The following is a 19,930-nucleotide window of genomic DNA, read 5'->3' on the forward strand; positions in this document are numbered from 1 at the left end:
GCAGTAATGCACGTTAATTAGCTCGATGTAACCACTCCACAATGTATACATTTCCAAATGTGTTCTACACAACAAACATTAATATATACAATTTTTGTCAATTCAGTAGTTATTTTTAATGGAGAACAAGCTCATGACGTAGGGCCTGCTTCCAACACTAACTCACTTTTAGAGGCCGCCCTGAGTGAAGGACCCTGCAGGGTGCTTGGTTAGGGCCGGGCCCTCACCTCAGCTGCACTGCTCCTGGCACTGGCCAGCGGCTCATTTTAAGGGGCTCCCGGCTACGTACGGTGGCTCGCACCTGTAATCCCAGCACTTTGGGAGGCTGAAGCGGGTGGATCATGAGGTCAGGAGTTCAAGACCAGCCTGGCCAACATGGTGAAACCCCGTCTCTGCTCAAAATACAAAAAATTAGCCGGGTGTGGTGGCACTTGCCTGTAATCCCAGCTACTAGAGAGACTGAGGCAGGAGAACGGCTTGAATCCAGGAGGCAGAGGTTGTGGTGAGCTGAGATCATGCCACTGCACTCTAGCCTGGGTAATAGGCTGAGACTCCATCTCCAAAAAAAAAAAAAAAAAAAAAAAATTAGGTGGCAGCCATCTGTAATCCCAGCTACCCGGGAGGCTGAGCCACAAGAATCGCTTGAACTCAGGCAGAGGTTTCAGTGAACTGAGACTGCGCCACTGCACTCCAGCCTGGGTGACAAAGTGAGACTCCATCTCAAAAAATAAATACATTAATAAAATAAAATAAATAAATGAGGGAATCCCGGTGGGTGACAAATCTGCCAAATTGAACACCGACAGCATCATCCGGGGATCCTGGAGGCTGTTGGCAAGAAATGCCAGAGGCGAGTCCTCCTGGCCCGGGGAGGCTGCTCCAGCTTGGAGAGGGGACACACCTGCCACCTTGGAGCAGGTGTTCTCACTTTGGTCCCCATCCTCACCGGTGGTCAAACACTGCAATGAGCCTAAGCAAGATCAAAGACCAGCAAATAGGCACCCCCTCCCCAGCCCACCGACCTCATCATTCCTCCAAGGAGCCTTTGCAGGGGTGATGATTTCCCGGCCTGGGCATGGGGAGGTGGGAGGGCCCGGGGGTGGGGCTTCGTGGTCGGTGCTGTGCAGGAGTGGTCCTGGGCACCAGCCCTCAAGGGTCCGCCTGCTCACGAGGAAAGTTGTGCCCATGATGTACACACTCACACCCTTGTGCATCTCGTGACGTCCTCCCGCCTGCTGGAGGCTTCTGTAGAGAAGGCCATGCCCCAGAGAAAGGACTGGCGCTTCAAACCCTCTGGCCCATCACCGAGTGGCAGCCCCAAGTCCCTTTTTCCCATTTCCCTGATGGATGTTAAATTGCAGTGTGACCATGAAAAGCAGCTCTCCAGAACAGCTTCTGCCCGGCGGAGTTGGGGGTCCAGTTAGAGCAGCGTGGGCACTGAAGGGGTCCTTCATCTGCCTTCACACGCAGAGCACGTCTCACCTCCAGTGGGTATAAATGGGCTGCTGCAGTTTTCCTGACTTCAGGAACACAGGACTTTTGTGTTCAGGATGCAGAAAAATTAAAGTCCTAGACCAAAAATGAAAAGGAAGAAGGCGGCGTGCCAGGGCTTGTCTTCTCTGTTCAGGCAGTTTGGATGACTTTACAGCATGCGGTAAGAGGGAAGGCTTTTCTTTCTTCTTAATTCAGTTATCTAAAGCTGGTAATGTTGTTCATGTCCATATTTGTACCCGTGAAGCAAATTTATGCAGTAATATAAAGAATAAAATTTCATGTCTAGATCCGTAGGAAAAAAACTTTAATTTTGTAAGCGATTAGCACTGCCGGTGCTGGAGGGAACAGCTGCAGCGTTCTCACCAGCCTTGTGTGGAAGGCATTTCTGATTGATGACGAACTTCTCTTGTGACAGCACACCAGGGCTTCATGCAGGTGGCTTCAGCACCCTGGGATCTGGCTTCCAGGGAGCAAAGGCTGGTTTCTGCACTACTGGAGCGGGCAGGATGACAGCCCCCAAGGAGGTCCAAATTCCCTTCTTCCAAGGACACCAGTCACATCGGAGTTCAGCCACACCCTAATCCAGTGTGGCCCCATCTCAACGTGATTCCATCTGCAAAGACTCTTTGTCCCAGTGAGGTCACAGTTCTGGAGGGACATGAAGGTTGGGGCTACATCAGTCAGTCCAGGACAGCAGCCACCTCCTTCTCTACCAGGACGGATCCTGGGAGGCGGCAATGTCACAGGAGGGCTGGCCCCCACGACCTCCAACATTCATGCTGGGTTGGACCTGCAGGGCCGGGGTGGATGCAGGCTTTTTCCACTCCCTTTTTCTCTTCTCCAAGCTCACGGCCCCCTGTGTTTCCCCCTTAGGCTTTTGCTAACAGCGAGGACCTGGAGGCTTCTTTCTCCATGAATGCCATCCTCTTGCCAGGCTCAGAAGCCTGCTGTGTGGAGGGCCCATAAAGGCATCTGCACACTTGAGGCCTCACTTTTGACTCACTAAATCAGCCTTCACCCAAGACAGTGAGGACGCTAGGTCAGGAATCCAACCCTTTCCCACAAAAATAACTCACATGGCTGGGGGCAGTGGCTCACGCCTGTAACCCCAGCACTTTGGGAGGCCCAGGTGGGTGGATCACTTGAGGTCAGGAGTTCAAGAGCAGCCTGGCCAACATGGTGAAACCCCATCTCTACTGAATTCTTGGCCAGGTGTGGTGGCTCATGCCTGTAATCCCAGGGTTTTGGGAGGCTGAGGCAGGAGTATCACTTGAGGCCAGGAGTTTGAGACCAGCCTGGGCAACATCGTGAGACCCTGACTCTACAAATAGAGAAGTAATTGGCTGTGATGCATGTCTGTAGTCCCAGCTACTCTGGAGGCTGAGGTGGGAGGATCACCTGATCTCAGGAGGTTGAGGCTACAGTCAGTCGTGATTGTACCACTGCGCTCCTGCCTGGGCAACAGAGCAAGACCCTGACTCAAAAAAAAAAAAGGCCAGGTACGGTGGCTCACGCCTGTAATCCCAGCACTTTGGGAGGCTGAGATGGGGGAATCACCTGAGGTCAGGAGTTGGAGACCAGCCTGGTCAACATGATGAAATCCCCTCTCTACTAAAAATACAAAAATTAGCTGGGTGTGGTGGCAGGTGCCTATAATTCCAGCTACTAGGGAGACTGAGGCGGGAGAATTGCCTGAACCCGGGAGATGGAGGTTGCACTGAGCCAAGATCGCACCACTGCACTCTCCAGAGTGAGACCCATCTCAAAACAAAAAACAGTAACTTTACTCCAATGCTGGACCTTCAGGAAGAAGCCTAGTTTCATCTCCATTCTTAAAAGTGGAATCTCCTTGCCCTGCATCCCTCTTGTCTGAGTCCCCTGAGAGCATCTCCTCTCTCTTCCAGCTTTCTGCAACCTGTCAGGACCCACACAGGGCTCAGCTTGCCCGTGGGAGCGTGGGCCACCTGTCCTCTGGAAATGCTCCTTCGCTTGGCTTCCAAGACACCTCCTTCGCCTGGGAACATCAGGTCCCGACTCCATCAATGTTCAGGCCCTCACGGAGCTCACCCAAACTCAGGCGACAGGTGTCTACCCACAGGTGACTCCAAATGCATCCTTCCCGCCCCAGTCACTGCAATCAGACATGCAGAGTTGCTTTTGGACATCTGTCTGGAGAAGCCCTTTAGGCTTCAAAGAAAGGATTTGTGATTGACTTGAGAGTTCCAGGAAAAGATTAATATACCAATAGTTACTATTATTATTATTCTTGAGACCGAGTGTCCCTCTGTCACCCAGGCTGGAGTGCAGTGGTGCCATCTTGGCTCACTGCAACCTCCACCTCCTGGGTTCAAGTGATTTTCCTGCCTCAGGCTCCTGAGTAGCTAGGACTACAGGCATGTACCACACACACACCCAGCTAACTTTGTAATTTTAGTTGAGACGGGGTTTCACCATGTTGGCCAGGCTGGTCTCAAACTCCTGACCTCAAGCCATCCACCCTGACAGCAGCTCTGATTAAGCAAGAGGGAAACGTTAGGGATGTTAAGGAGAGTTACACAATCAACCCCCCAACTTCAAGCCCACCATCAAAGCCCTAGGGCTCAAGGGGCTCATCCTGTGTTTCTGGGAAATGCCATGCCCTGTGCCAGCCTCAACTCCCCATGCATTCTGTGGCTGGATCCCCATGCCAGCAGAGACACAGCCCGGCACAGAGGCCAGAACGCAGGTTTCTGTGCCGTTCTCACAGCTGGGAGGCTGTGACCAGGCCTCGGCCCTGAACGTCTCGGTGTCTGCTCTTCATCTCGAGATACGCGTCTCTCATGACATGTGTCTCATGACACATTGGTTTGGGATTAGGGAAAACAGAGAAGAAATAAGGTCTCTAGCATTGGGCTGGCTTCCTCCCCAAGCAGCTCTATGAAAACCTGGGTGTGCTCAGCTCACTTGGAAACCAGCAAATGCTGAGCTTTCATGTACCACCCAGCCTTCCAACATTCGGCTGCTTCTTTCACCTTTTATATTCTGTACTATTCATTTGCTTAATAGATTCTAGTCCAACAAATCACTTTGTAGGCATTATCTCCTTTAAAAGGCCCTATTTCCAAAAGAACATGTTGGAATGCACATTTAAAAAATATTTACTCAAGTGACTTCATTCTGAGAGTCCCCATAACGTATCTGGCCCATTTTAATAAGCGTATCACCTTGTGGCACGCAGCAATTTCACATTATTGCAGCACTCCGCTCTTGCTTAATGTGCTATTTTTCTCAGGTGATGGAATTCTGCACCCAGTGGAATAAATGGTAATACTGAGGATCATCCATTTTTTATTACTGAGAGTTCAGAAGTGAGGAGGGTTTGGACAGGCCCAGTGTGACTCAGACGCTGTGCTGTTGGGAAGTGTGGTGTGATGGGGAGCTGTGAGCTCCCCAATCCTCCCAGAAGCAGCAGCTCAGCCCCAGGTGTGGGGGGCACGAGGCCAGCCCCAGGGACGCTGTACTCGCCCAGCCTGGCAGCATATTTTGGCAGGACATGAGGTTGCAGCCTCACGTTGGGTTCACTGACCACAGGCCTGATGGGTCCCTGTCAGTCTTAAGAACTTTTTCTCCACATCTGTACATGACACCGGGGAGAAATGAAAAGCTCTGTCCTGTCCAATTTCCCTGAATAGAAGGTCGGTGTGAGCGTCTTCACATGGAGAGGAATGAGAAGACATTTGCTTCACGAGGCCAATAAAAGCCAGTTACACACACACACATCAAAGTACACACGTTTTGTGCTTATTCATTCAATTATTGCTTCATGCTGTAGGGTGAACCTGATCAACTACTATTGAAATTCACATGAAAATGTAAGTTGTCTGAAGAAAAAACAGCCTTTACTCTCACAGAACACTTCTGACACTGGATGGGAAAGAGGCTTTCCTTCCCCAAGTCACGCGACGCTCTGGGGACACGGAGCATCCTATCATGTCCTGGAACACGCCCTGCCACGACCCGCCTGGAGGCAGTATCAGGATCCCAAGGCTGAGGGCTCAGGCCCACAGGGCTGGCGCCCTGGTCACCTATGCTTCTGACCAACTACAAAGCAGGGACTCCCACGACTCCCTCCGCAGGTGCAGCGGATTTGCCAGAGAGGCGCTGAGCTCGGTAAATGCTTTACTCACGTGTGCTCATTTATCATCAAGGCTGTGACAAGGGCACAGAGGAGCAGGTGGAGGTGTGCAGGGTGAGGGGTGTGGGAAGGGGACTGGGAAGCTCCCATGCCCCTGGGGGTGCCACCCTCGGGGAACCCTCATGAGTTCAGCAACCAGGAAGCTCTCAGAACCCCGGCCTCTGGGGTTTTATGGAGGCTTCATTATGTAGTCAGGACTGATTATATCACTGGTGATCGACTCTACCTTCTACTCCCTCCCACCACCAACCACAGGCTGGCTCCCCGAGCATGCAGCTCCCTCCGGAGGCTGTGCAGGCGCCTCCACAGATAGCCTTGTTAGAAAGATGCTCCCATCACTCAGGAAGTGACAAAGGCCTTAGCAGCTCTAGGTCAGGAGCTGGGGTCCAGGGGTCAAAGAGCAAATTTGTATTTCATAACCGTGGGCTTCTCCCAGTGCCCTATCTACAGGGCTTGTAGGAGTTCTGTCCCAAGATTCAGGGTCCAGACCAAATCTGTTTATTTCACCACACGATCACAGGCTGGTAACCTGATGACTTTGGCAACCCTTCAACTGACTTTCTGGAGAGAATTCCCCTTGTAACATTGACAGTTCGTCCAGCTGGGAGCAGCGCTGGCTGGACAGCGGGAGCTGACGATGACGTAGGAGGGGATGGTTGCTCACTCACCGCTCACACAGCCCAGGGTGTTGAGGGCACAACACACAGGAGAAAGGTCCGAGAGCTCTCCCGATGCCACCTGCCTTTCCCCTTGCATGGCATCATGGGTTATTTCTCATGTGATATCTCCTGAAGACACGAATTCTGTCTCTGTAAAGTGGTATCCTTCCTAGCACAAGGCTTTTCAAAACCGCCCCCACTTTTTTTAACCCAGACTCACACCTCCAGCCCCTCTGAGCCCCAGTGATAAAGTGAGTGTCATCTGTTTTTATTCCACCTCCATTGGTTGAAATTTCCTTATATTTTTCTGTGGTTTTTCTATACTTTGTATTACACATGAACAACAATGTGAGGGTTTTTTGGTTTTTTGTCCTCTCCAAATGCTGAAACTATCCTTCAATGCAGAGGAGGCTGAGGGATCAGCAGACGCCCTGGGACACCCCAGGGCCATGCAGGAACGTGCCTCCCCACCCCCTTCAGGTTCTGACTCGGGAAGCTCTGTGCCCTTCATGCGACAGGTGACGAATCCTCACGACACCCGTGTGCAGCGCCAAACTAACAGCGACCGAGGACAAACCACACAAATAACCAGCTCATGGATCGCAAATTCGAGATGCTTTTTATAATAAAGTTATGCCAAAAATACAGCAACAAATACAGAAAAATTATTAATGAACATGGAAGTCCCAGATACACGTACATAACAATACAAAAATGTGACCAAACAGTTCAAGTTCACATTTGACACTTTCAATTGTTTTTAATTACACTATTTCTGTTCAAAAGAATGTTTTCCTTCCATACAACCATGATCAGTCTTTAGTCTCAATCGTACCAAAATAAAGCTATACATAAGCACTGACTAGATAGGGTATGAAATACCCGTGAGTTGCTCTGTGGCTTGAGATAGGACACATGGTCTCAAATGACACCTATGCATGCCTTGTCTTAAAAAAGAAAAGTAATGTTGATGGTTTAAAAAATAAGTACTTTTGGAAGCAGGAGATGAAATGTGTTTACTACCAGCCTAAATCAAAAAACGTGGCAAGCGCAAAATTGTTCTTATGAAGGAAACCATAAATATGGCATTGATGCAAAATCCTTGCATCTGACCATGCTTTTAAAAAAAAAAAAAAAACCTCACTTTCCTCAATGTAAGTAACAGTTGATTATTTTTTACAGTGAGATCATATTGCTATGGGAAGCAGGCGAAACTATTTATGAAACTAGGATGCCAACTAACATGTGTAGTTTCCCAAGACTTTGCAATCTCCACTTGTGGGTTTTTGTAAAAAAGGGAACCCAGCTACAGGATTCACAGAGACCTTGAATGACAAACAACATACTTGAAATCTGCAGCTCTCCTCCCAGAGGGCCCTGCGTGCCAGGAGACAGGCTGCAGTAAGGCACTTACCTAGCTCCTTTGGATAGAAGGAAAGAAGAAAACAATCCAGGCAACATGCAAGTTTCAGTGAAGTCAGACATTTTGTGGGAATTTAAAGTCTTGCCTGTCCTCAGTGCACCCCTGTCAGTTACTGACGTGTCAGCCTCAGAAACCGCACACAGCCTCAGGAGGGTCAGGCCCGCCCGCCACCGGGCACGCCATTGGCTCTCGATCGCTGATGGTCTCGCTGATGGTCGTATTTCACAGAAACAATGAGGAAAAGCAGGAGAGTTGCTCCTTGAATAGCAGCCAGAAGAAAAAAGTAATAGTTCAAATAGCAGCCATTGATATTACCTGGAGAAAACAAAAGGAGAGCCACAGGTAAGCGGCACTGCTGCAGATGTTTTCAAAGACTTTACTATTTAATCTGGTTCCTACTAGGCTTTCACTGCAGTCCTAAAAAAAGAAAGGAATGTTGTCTCTGTGGTCCAAGATACGCAAGTATCTTCCTTTCAGAACCAATGGAGAAGCTCCCTGAATTGGGTATGTCTCCAGCGGGGGCTCCGGAGGTGGCTGTCTGCAGCCCCCCACCTGCCTCAGCAACCCATCCCTCTCTTCTGCAAGGTAAAAGGAGTAGGTTCCCTGAGGAAATTGCAGGAAAGGCAGCTCCCCAGGACTCAGGAAAATCCCTGCGTCGTCTGCAGAGACACATGAGGTGGTGAAGGGGACAGTGTCGACGCAGAGTGTGCCGTAAGGCAGGCGGCAAGCCTGCAAACCCGGAGCAAGCGGAAACCTGCCAAGCCAGCCTCCGGTGACTGCTAGTCTCCCCACGCCAGAACATCTGGGCCAAGTGCAGACATTACCTTCCTGTGCTCTTGCCACCAGAACAAGTGTTAGCAGGTCTTGTGTGGCTTCCTTCCTGCCTTCCCTCGGCCGTGTTCTGCCCCTCAACTACATCAAGGGAACTTCCTCCACTTACACTTATGATTGGCCTGCTATGTGTTTCTGAGGAAGGCAGACATGAAGATAACGAGAGCGCCCGACCATCTCCTTATCGAATCCTGAGGTGAACGTCTTTGTAACTTGGCTACAGAACCCGTGTGCTTTCTCACATCGCAGATCACACTACGACAGAGCCTGAACATCATGAATTCTGGAGTCACTACCTGGGTCACCGACAGGAAACAACACCCCCAACGCACCAGGGCCGACAGCTGGGCAATGTATTCCATGTATCAAAGCAAGAAATGAGCTGGTTTCTCAATGTGTCTTAAATATGTCCAGGTTTTAGCATCCTCAAACTGACACACAGCAGATGCCTCTGCATACTTTAATACTAAGAGTTAGCATACACTGAATACCCAACTCAGTCTCAGGCACGACTGAGGCATTTTACACGCAATGTTTGCATCCCTAGCAGGATGGACAACACAGAGGCTCAGGTGATGGGTCCTGCAGCTCAAGAGATAGGGCTCAAACCCAGGCCTCTGAGATCTCTCTACTCAGTTTCCTCATCTGTAAAATGGGGAAAGCACTGAGGAGCAGCAGTTCAGAAAAGGCGCTCAAGAGGGAGCCTGGACATGGTGGGGCGCCAGCAGCAGGCGCCACGGTCATAATCCCCCTGTCACAAGGTCTGGAGCTGTCCACTCTGCAAACTGGCACTCTCTCTACCAGCGAGCAGTTTAGCAAGCACCAGCTAACATCACCACTGAATGCTGAGACACGGGAAGGATGTGTGTGCAGAAAACGCAAGGACATTGGCTCGTCATGACTGATCATCCAGGATGCGCCCAGGCCAGTCTGCACATCGCCCTGTGCTCTCCACCATGGCTGCTGCTGCCACCATGGCCGTCCCTGCCCCTGCAGTGTGTGCACCACCTACCGCTGGCTGGAAAGCACTGCTGCATGTTTCCGCATGACAAGGTCACAGGCGCATGTGGCCAGCAATGTCACGAGGGAAGTGAGTGCTTTGGAATCAAGTTGCTCCATTTTCTGCTTCTCTTCAAAAGCACTTTCTCATTTGTTTATTTTAAAAAGTGAGACTTCCTTTCTTCCAAAGATCTTTTTAAAGTTGGGTTATTCTGACACTTCCTTTTTCTGTCTGAACATTTAACACATGTTCAACAGTGCATTTATCAAATAAACACAAATCAATGCATGTCTGGGCCAGGCACAGTGGCTCACATCTATAATTCCAGCACTTTGGGAGGTAGAGGCAGGTGGATCACCTGAGGCAGGCATTGAAGACCAGCCTGCCCAACGTGGTGAAATTCCGTCTCTACTAAAAATATATACATAAAAAAAAAGCTGGGCATGGTGGCGGATGCCTGTAATCCCAGCTACTTGGGAGGCTGACGCAGGAGAATCGCTGGAACCCAGGAGGCGGAGGTTGCAGTGAGCCAAGATCATGCCACTGCATTCCAGCCTGGCCAACAAGAGTGAAAACCCCCCATCTCAAAAAAAAAAAAAAAAAAAAAAAACCCACAAACATCTGTATAGTAAGGTCTCACATGTTTTTAAGAAAGCCCGTTCACACCAATTACAGAAGATAATAATTTCCTGTGTCTATTGATTTGGAAAGAGTTGCTAACACCCTAAATCCTACCAGACTAAAGTTTTATTTCTTTAAACAGATGTTTTACAATATTCAGTCCTTACCACTTGCCAGGCTCTGTCCTGGGCACTCAGTGGCAATGCAAGCCCCAGCTTCCTGGAGCCTGGCACTGGCTGTCACTGGTATCTCAACATTGGCATTTGATGCTACCAGGATGAGGCTGTCATCAAAATATCAATGACATCATTTTATGTTCCGATTTTGAAAAAGAGTCTCCCCAAATGTAACAGTTACTGAAAACTTCCCACGCTAAAGCTGGCAGGCCACATGAACTGAAGGCTGCCCTGTGGAAGCAGTGATGCAGTCGGAGCCAGAGTGGTGGTGGGGTCTGAGCAGGGTCTGAGCGGTCGCGGTGGCGCGGTCTGAGCGGTCGTGGTGGTGCGGCTCCAGCCAGCAGGCAGACACACCATGCACCGTCAGGATCTGTCCTAGGGTGGCATTACACAGGGCATTTGGACACACCTATGTCAAAACCTCCTGTGCATTCCTGGGCCTCTTCACAGGCGAAGGATAATGACATAGGAAGATGGCGAACACTGGGGTTTTTACCAACTGACAAGACAGACTCTTGGGCCCCGGAGGAATGAGCGCACCTGGCCCCCTGGGTCACACAGGGGGACATGCAGGACAGGTATTTACTGCAGCCCCACACTGCTAACATCCGGGCGCTCAGTGACAGCAGCATGGATAAATGAAGCAGCGGTACTCAGAAGTACAGGGAGATGCTCACAGACAGAAGTGCTGGGTGAAAGCAGACCGCCGCAGACCGCCACAGCAAAGCACAGGGCAGGCAGGGTAACCTGTGGAAGCAGACGCCGAACAGTGCAGGTTTACCTTGGGTGGGGGGGTGGCGGGGGGCAGTAAACTAAGGAGAGACCCAAGGAGGGCTTCCAAAAGATCCTCCATTTAGATCTAGCCTGCAAACAGCAAGCTGCATGCTTCAGATCTGAGACCTCTACCATGGTATGCATGTTCTCCCCAGTTTAAATAACACCCATAAAAGGAGCCTGCTGGGAGGGAGGCCTCAGAAACAATGTAACAAAACTCTGGGGACTCTACCTTCATGGTCCTGTGACTTTACAGAAAGCTATTTCCTGTGTCAATCACGAGATGCTGAGGCAGGGATGGGGACAAGGGTGGCACAGACACCCCCGGAACCTGGCCTGAGAGCTGCTGCTCCTTCCAAGAGCACACGAATTCTAAGAGAACGCTGAGGAGTGGGCTTCCTGTGGATGTCCCAAGTCACAGCCTTTATTTCTCCACCCAGGATGCCAAGGGCTGCTCGACAGATGAGCCCCAAGTCTCCTTACTGGTGTGAACCCAGGAGGCTGCCACACAACCCAGGGCACACCTGGGGGCTGCTGGAAACACGCCTCCTTCCTGAGACACTTCCCGTCCTTGCAGATAACAGACCCCAGCCCAGCCCAGCACACTCGCCCTGAGTGTACCAACGCAGGGAAGTCCACAACCTGTCAGACAGAAATGATGACTGAAGATAAACTCTGAGATACGAAATTAAGAATGGGGATTAAATGACTGGAAAGCAACAAAAATGACAAAAACAAGCCAATCCTTTATGACACATTTAAAGATAAAAACCAAGAAACAGAATCTTTGTCTTCAGAGCTATGGACTTGAGTCTTGATTTGAAGGAAGTCTGTCCCATGTACCACAAGAGGTCCTGTGACACTCAGAACCCACAAGAATCTTCAGATCTCCCTGTGCAACTGTGTATTACTCCTGGGGCTGTTCATCTTCAGGAGAAAAAATTCTATTTCAAAGGCAATCTACTTTATTATTTTTTTTTTGTTGAGACAGAGCTTTGCTCTTGTTGCCCAGGCTGGAGTGCAATGGCGCGATCTTGGCTCACTGTAACCTCTGCCTCCCTGGTCCAAGCAATTCTGCGTCACCCAAATCCACTTTCCCTCTTCAGAGCAAGCAGCCCTCAGCTGGCCATGGAGGTGGTACCCACAGCCAGAAAACACTGGTGACAACTGTCCACAGCACATTGGTGGCTTCGAGTTCTGGGCCTTATATTAGGACTCCACAGTCCTATACTAGTGGAAGGACTCTGGGAATTCTGCAATTTCTGTAGAAAAATTCCTAAATGTTCATTAGATTCTCAAGGGGATTTGTAACCTAAAAGTGGCTACATATGACCAGACCAGAGCAAATGCCACAAGATTATACAAGAAAATGTAACAAGGTGGTTTTTATAGCTGAAATATTTACAAAGGAAAAGAAAAAAGAAACCTTCACTTGCTGGGTCCATTTACAAGCAATAGTAAACCTGGAGAAAGCAAAACTGATTTTTTATGAGTGGCTCTGTTCACCACTCAAGATGCCACCTACTGGTATTAATTGTAAAAACCCATCATGATTGATCATAAGAAATGTTTATTTTTAAAAGTAACTTACTATCTATCCTTGTCTTTTTCATATCAGAAAAGGGACTGTTAGGAAAAGGCAAAAGTGCACCGCCAAGTTAGGTGGCGGTGAGCCGAGACTGTGCCACTGCACTCCAGCCTGGGCAACAAGAGTGAAGAAACTCTGTCTCAAAAAAAAAAAAAAAAAAGAGAAAGGGAAACCTGTGGTGCAGGTCCGGCTGCCTCATGAAGATGCGCTGGATGGGGGTGGCGAAGGCGCTGCGCAGCCCAGGACATTCCCATAAGAAGCAGTGGGCACAGCAGCTGCTCACTGGGCTGTGGCCGGGCAGGCCTGGGCCTGGGATGCGCAGAGAAATTTGCTTATCTCTTGAAAACTGTTACTGATGCAGGTAAACCGCAGTGCAGTGAAAGGAGTGTGGACAGGCAGCTCGGGACAGGCCCATCCACGTGAAAACACCTCTGCTCACTCATCCCGTCAGTCCCCACGCCTCCCCTCACTGGCTCTTTTCAACAGGGACAGGATGCTGGCTCTTACCAAAGTCTGTGTGGCTGCTCATCCACCCGATGGCTTTGATGGATACCAGTGCCAGCAGTCCAGAACCCACGAATGACCCGACGCCGGAGAAGAAAAAGAACAAGCCCATTATGGCACTCTGCATGGACTTGGGGGCAGCTGAGTATGCAAACTCCAGGCCTGAGAAAAGAAGAGGGAGGGTTGTTTTTGTTAAAGGAGCACTGGAACACATGGTATCAACACTTTTGCCTAACATGACAAAGGAAGCACGGGGTCTCTTAGGGACTGAGTCCTGCAGACAGGCACAGCCTCTTTCCTACTAGGAGGACGATGCTTACTGGTCATCAAGAAATCAGTGGCGACAGGCCAGCTGTCATTCTCCTAGCCATTGGGACAATTCCTAACACATTTAATGAGCAGAAAGTTAAACTCCTTGCTCTCAAGCTTAAAGGTATGATTTGTTGGCTCTTAGACTTTTGTGTTCCTTAAAGAGATTAAAGAAAATATTGTCCTATATTGTCAAGGAATGGGAGCTTGAAAACAAGTACTTACACTAAACTGGGAAATCTACATAAGGATTCTATTTCAAAGGCAATCTACTTTCTTATTTATTTATTTATTTTTTTGCTGGGACGGAATTTTGCTCTTGTTGCCCAGGCTGGAGTGCAATGGCATGATCTTGGCTCACTGCAACCTCTGCCTCCCTGGTTCAAGCAATTCTCCTGCCTCAACCTCCCAAGTAGCTGGGATTACAGGTACATGCCAACATGCCTGGCTAATTTTTTGTATTTTTAGTAGAGACAGGGTTTCACCATGTTGGCCAGGCTGGTCTCGAACTCCTGACCTCAGGGGATCCACCTGTCTCAGCCTCCCACAGTGCTGGGATTACAGGTGTGAGCTACCGTGACAAAGGCAATATACTTTAAAATTATTTCGGCAAGTCCATCTATAAATTTGTGATAACTAGACATGGATATGTGCAGTGTGTCCTAAACAGAAGTCCATTCAGTTGTGATTTATTCCCTTTACAAATTCATCAGCCAATTCTGCCTAAGTTGTTTCAAGTGAAAACCACCTGACTACTGCCCACACATCCATCCACCACTGCCTGTAACTAATCTTCTTCTGTCTCACTCTTAGCAGCCAGACAGATCTGCCCAGAATACATTTGTTCAACCACTATAGGATCTCACTAATAGGGGAAGGGAGGCCTGTGAGAACATGTTTCTAAAAATTAGATCTGCTTCCTTATGTGCATCTAAATGAAGTGCACTGAGAGCTGTGAGCTCAGCCCGGCCACCACGGCAGCAGCTGAGGGCTCTGCTGGGAACTATCCAACCAGACTGCTTTCTTCTTCTCTGTCCCATGGCACTGATAGAGTAGTTAACAAACTTTCATGAAAATATTTTGTGATACTGTTTTTACACCAAGAAAGGAGAACCTCAGCATAGGGGTTAGTATTTACTTACCAATTCATATTCTAAACCACACTCTGCCAAAAACTACAGAAGTGCTGTGCTGTTCTTATCTCAACATACTCCAACAATACAGTAAGAACGCCAGAGCGCTCATGCGTTTGCCTGGACTCAGACACCGCCGACACTCAAGGTCCTCACCTGCGATGCTTGCAAAGATCTCACTGATCCCAATCAGCACGTACTGCGGCACCTGCCACCACAGCGGCAGATCGGCAGCATGGTAGACGACGTTGCCGATGGTCTGATTGATGGTTTTCTCTTTAACAAGGTTCAGCCTTTTACTTTCCAAAATTCCTAGAATTCAAAAGTAGGTTAGTGTAATATTCATTTATTAACATTTACAATTAATCTGAAAAACTGATGTTTGCTATAAGACTTTGTAGCAAACCTGATTCTGATGCATGAAAGGACCATGTCTAATCACAGCTGCCCCCAGGGCTAAGGGGCTCCCAGCCTTCAGCCTCCTAAGTGGGCTGAGTGGAGGTCATATCAAAGCACACCTACTTCAGTTCAGCTTTTTATAGCATCTTATATAAAATCAGATGTTCAATGTGTTTTATTTAGTTATCAAATATCTGGATTGCTCACTCACACCTGTTTTGTCTCTTGCAAAGGGGAGGAGGAGAAAGTTAAACAGTCCAACTGCAGAATGAATAGCAGTGCTATCTATTTCCCCTAGCAGCAGGTAATGTTGAGATGTTTTCCCAATCACAGTGATAGATCTAAGGTGATCCACTGATCTATTATTTTAACAACAAATGATGATGATGATATTGGTGTCCTTGCATAGGGGAGGTTAATCTTTGCCACAAATTAAGCTGACTTCCCAAACCTACCTCTGCTCTCAGCAGCACTGAGATCTCACTGCAGGTACAGGGTAAGTTACTGGTCACCTACCAAGTGTAACAGAAAGACACGAGGAAAGCACGGGCAGAAGCTGCTACTTTATAAACAAAATCAACCAATGGAAATAAAGTCTAAAAGCATCTATTTGCCGGTCCACGTCCTTAGATTAAAGATATCACTAAGCTTTATTTAAAAAAAAAACACTTTTATTGCAAATTAGGCCACAGACCCTGATATTTAAAGCATATGTAAAGAATGTTTATTTTAAAACATGAGTATGAAGAAAAGCAAAGTTCTGGTCAGAGGACAATGGAATGAAAATATTTAAAATGTCCCATCTAAAACCTGAGCATGAGAAAGGACCGAGCTCTGATTCACAGGGAGATGAGAAGATAAACTCTGGACTTTCCACCCCTCGAATCTCAACTGAAATGCCAAACAAGGTGAAAACATTCCCAAAGATGAAGGTAGAGAGAGACCTTCGAGCCAACCCACAGCTTACTTCCATCAGAAAACCTGTAGCCCCACCCTGGAAGAGCATCAAGGGAAACCCAACCCTTCCACCCCGCCCTCCACTGGAGAAACATGAACGCAGCCCCAGGCAAGGAGAGCAAACTATTTAGAGCTTTCAGTTGCTCCGGAAAGGGGCATCTAAGGACGTCTTAACCAGGCAAGGCTGCAGCGACAGTAGGGACTGTCCTCAAATGACAGCCTTCCTCCCCCTGTCCTCAAATGACAGCCTTCCTCCCCGACAGGGCAGCTGACAGCAACCACAGCTCTGTGCCCCTAGGCCTGCCATCAGTGCCCTCAAACGCCAAGGATGAACTGTGCAGCACTGGCTTCCCCTGGACACCCCAGGTCCCCAGCTCCCACCTGCTCCCCTGGGACCACAGCTGACTGTACTGGTACGCAGCCCTTGAATGGGAACAGAACCAATGCAACTCAAGCAGAAATTCAGGTGTATTTTGAAAATAAACACGAAAGCCGAATACATTTCTCCTTCACAGGGAAGGAGAGCCTCGGGGTGACACTTGTCAGGGGGTGTGACAAGGGAAGGCTACTCACGGGGACAATAAGTAGTTTTCATCATCTGAATGGGAACGATACTACTACTGCTACTGGCATAGTTCTAGCAGAAAACTTACCTCATTATTCAAGAAAACACAGACTCTGAAGACTAAGGATGAAATGGTAACAAAGGAATTAAGGGGATGTTGGCTTAAGAGAGACACAAATGATAAGATCAAGAATTAGGAGAAGAGGAAATGAGAAAACAAGTAAGTCTAATTATTGGTGAGGCTGTTAGAGAGGAGCAGTGGCCGAAGCACGTGCACGGCCAACGCTGCGGGAACCTGGATCGGGATGGGAGCCCCTGACGCCAGCGAGGCGGAGAGGCAGAGCCACGGGGAAAGTGACTCTGCCTGGGAACAACTGAGGGTCCTGGAGAGACTGGGGCAGGCTGAAAAGCAGCAGGGTTCAAGCTGAGTGACCGTGATGTGGCAAGAGGGCACCCAATAAAAATGAGCCTGTGATGCAACACTGGGATAATCAGCACAACAGTTGGGATAAATGAGCCGAATCCTCCAGATGACAGTCATCCACCTCTATCAGCTGGAGCAACAGAAACAAAACTGAACGTAATGGTTAAGACACAGAACTAAAATGTAATATAACCCAAAGATTCTAAATAAAGGAGAGGACAGGCCAGAATGTATCAGACCAATCATAAAGGGAAGAGGTAGCCGGGTGTGGTGACTCATGCCTGTAATCCCAGCACTTTGGGAGGCTGAGGCGGGTGGATCAGGAGATCAGGACCAGCCTGGCCAACATGGCGAACCCTCGTCTCTACTAAAAATACAAAAATTAGCCAGGCATCGTGGCAGACGCCTGCAATCCCAGCTACTCAGGAGAATGAGGCAGGAGAATTGCTTGAACTCAGGAGGCAAACGTTGCAGTGAGCTGAGATCGCGCCACTGCGGTAACAAGAGCAAGAAGACTCCATCTCAAAAAAAAAAAAAAAAAAAAAAGGGAAAGGGGACAAAAAAAAATACCAAGAAGAGAGAAAAAGAATAAAAAAACAAAATAACCAATAGGTGTCATGTAAGAATTGTTCCTTGTGTGATGAGCCACCTTTGTTGACTGATTTACAGACAGCACCTAATTTATTATTCACATTAAGCCGGAAGAGAAATAATGCAAGCTCCTTTGGAGATGAGGAAAATGACACTTTGAGACAATTCACAGAGCAGAGGCTGGGCTTCACACCTGACTCTCAACAATGCCACATCTGCAACCTTCCAACCCAAGGGCTATTTCACTGTGGATGACACACAGAGTCCAGAGTAAATACAAATCATGATCTTTAATGTTAATTAAAATACCATCAAGCTGCTAGGGTCTAACAGGAATACACTTCTTTTCGTCCTTGTCAGAACAAGTAGACAAAAACATTATGGCTTTATTTGGCATAAAGGTCACAAACTACAGACACGACTAGAAACCCAGGTCCCAGACTGACTTCATGATGAGTAATTCTTGAGGCCTACGGCATGCCAGGGACACCTCAGGAATCCGACAGACACGAAGTCCGGGGCCCTCATGGAGCTCCGTTCTGACAAGCTTGTTTCAAGCCCACATGATGTTTTACAAAGTGTTTGGACAGGACCTGCCTGTGCCTTCCTATTCACCACAGACCCACTGTCTTATTCTTGGACATGCACTCACCCACATGGCCTTCAGGCCCCTTGCCAGTACTGGAGTTTAAGACCCCTGGAGTAACGGATCTAATTAATATCATTGGTAATATTATAATACATGAATCATCCTACTCACCTACAACATTTTTAGAGAGTGCTATTTGGCCATACAGGAAGCCTCATCGGCCAGACTAGAGTGCAAGGCCACAATCTCGGCTGACTGCAACCTCCACCTCCTGGGTTCCAGCAGTTCTTCAGCCTCAGCCTCCCAAGTAGCTAGGATTACAGGCATACACCACCACGCCCAATTAATGTTTGTATTTTTAGAAGATTTGGGCTTTCGACACATTGGCCAGGCTGGTCTCAACCTCCTGGGCTCAAGTGTTTCACCAGCCCCAGACTCAATATCTTAATCCTTTAATTAGAAAACAGCAAACTGGGCTGGCCATGGTGGCTCACGGCTATAATCCCAGCACTTTGGGAGGCTGAGGTGGGCAGATCACCTGAGGTCAGGAGTTCATGATAAGTGGGCAACGATAAACTTTAAACTTAACCGTGAGCTGCTAGTGGCAGTCCCATTAAAATTAAAGATGAGACGAACACTGACTCAAAGAAAGAGAGGAAGAGAGAAAATTATTATAAAGACAGATAAAGAAACTATATTATTTGAAGCCAAAGAGTGGCCATTTGAAAATAGTTCATTGAAACTCATGGAATTTTATAAAATACCACCTATGAGGAACCAAAAATACATAAAAGAGCAATAGACTTAACATAAAAGATACAGAACCTAAAGAAAAGTATAAAATGTTGCAAGATTCCATACATAAAATTACAGAATTTTTTTTTTTTTTAAAGACGAGTCTCACTCTGTCACCCAGGCTGGAGTGCAATGGCACGACCTTGGCTCACTGCAACCTCCACCTCCTGGGTTTAAGCAGTTCTTGTGCCTCAGCATCCCAACTAACTGGGATTAAAGGCACATACCACCATGCCTGGCTAACTTTTGTATTTTCAATAGAGATGAAGTTTCAATATGTTGGCCAGGCTGATCTCAGGTGATCCACCCATCTTGGTCTCCCAAGGGGAAATTTTTTAAATGGGAAAACTAGTCATAAGCTAAGATATAAAAGTTTAAAATCCTTAAACAATCATGATTTATTATATAACAACACAAAAAAGAAAACCTGTTAGAAAAATGGGAACACAAACTGTACACGGAATATAACCATGTACAGTTATACTCTGTGGGGACCCAGTTGGACCATGACCCACCTGAGATGATAGAGTTTGAGAAATTTTGGGTAAGAATCTTAAACATCACTAATAACATGTTAAAACAATAATATGCCATTTTTCAACCCTTCAACTAAGAAAAGATTAACAGAAAACAAATCAGTACCGGTAAGGATGCCAGGAAACGAGAATTCTACACACGACACTCGCCCCACCATTCTCACATCCAGTAGGTGACACTCAGCAAACAGTAAGACAAGTGCATATACACGTATGAATAAGGGTGATGACAGAGTCTTGTTTGAAATAAGAATAAACTGGAATCAAACATCTTAAGTAAGAAGAGTGCTGTTTTGCTTTTTTTTTTTTTTTTGAGATGGAGTCTCGCTCTGTCACCAGGTTAGAGTGCAGTGGCACAATCTCGGCTCACTGCAACCTCTGCCTCCTG

The 19,930-nt window shown here is 48.0% G+C and overlaps 1 protein-coding gene across 1 annotated transcript in view; it reads right to left on the minus strand.

The window, feature by feature from the left end:
• Positions 1–6,923: 6,923 nt before the first annotated feature.
• Positions 6,924–19,930, minus strand: part of SLC15A4 (solute carrier family 15 member 4) — a 31,398-nt gene continuing 18,391 nt past the window's right edge. The window contains exons 6-8 of the mRNA XM_032244168.1: positions 14,843–14,998; positions 13,248–13,406; positions 6,924–8,065 (exon numbers count right to left, since the gene is read on the minus strand). Coding sequence (XP_032100059.1) covers positions 7,905–8,065; positions 13,248–13,406; positions 14,843–14,998 — 476 coding nt within the window. The 3' untranslated portion in view covers positions 6,924–7,904. The remainder of the gene's footprint in view (positions 8,066–13,247; positions 13,407–14,842; positions 14,999–19,930) is intronic.

Source organism: Sapajus apella, unplaced genomic scaffold (genome assembly GCF_009761245.1).
Source record: "Sapajus apella isolate SASKATOON/1434 unplaced genomic scaffold, GSC_monkey_1.0 scaffold2, whole genome shotgun sequence".
NCBI classification, from domain to species: Eukaryota; Metazoa; Chordata; class Mammalia; order Primates; family Cebidae; genus Sapajus; species Sapajus apella.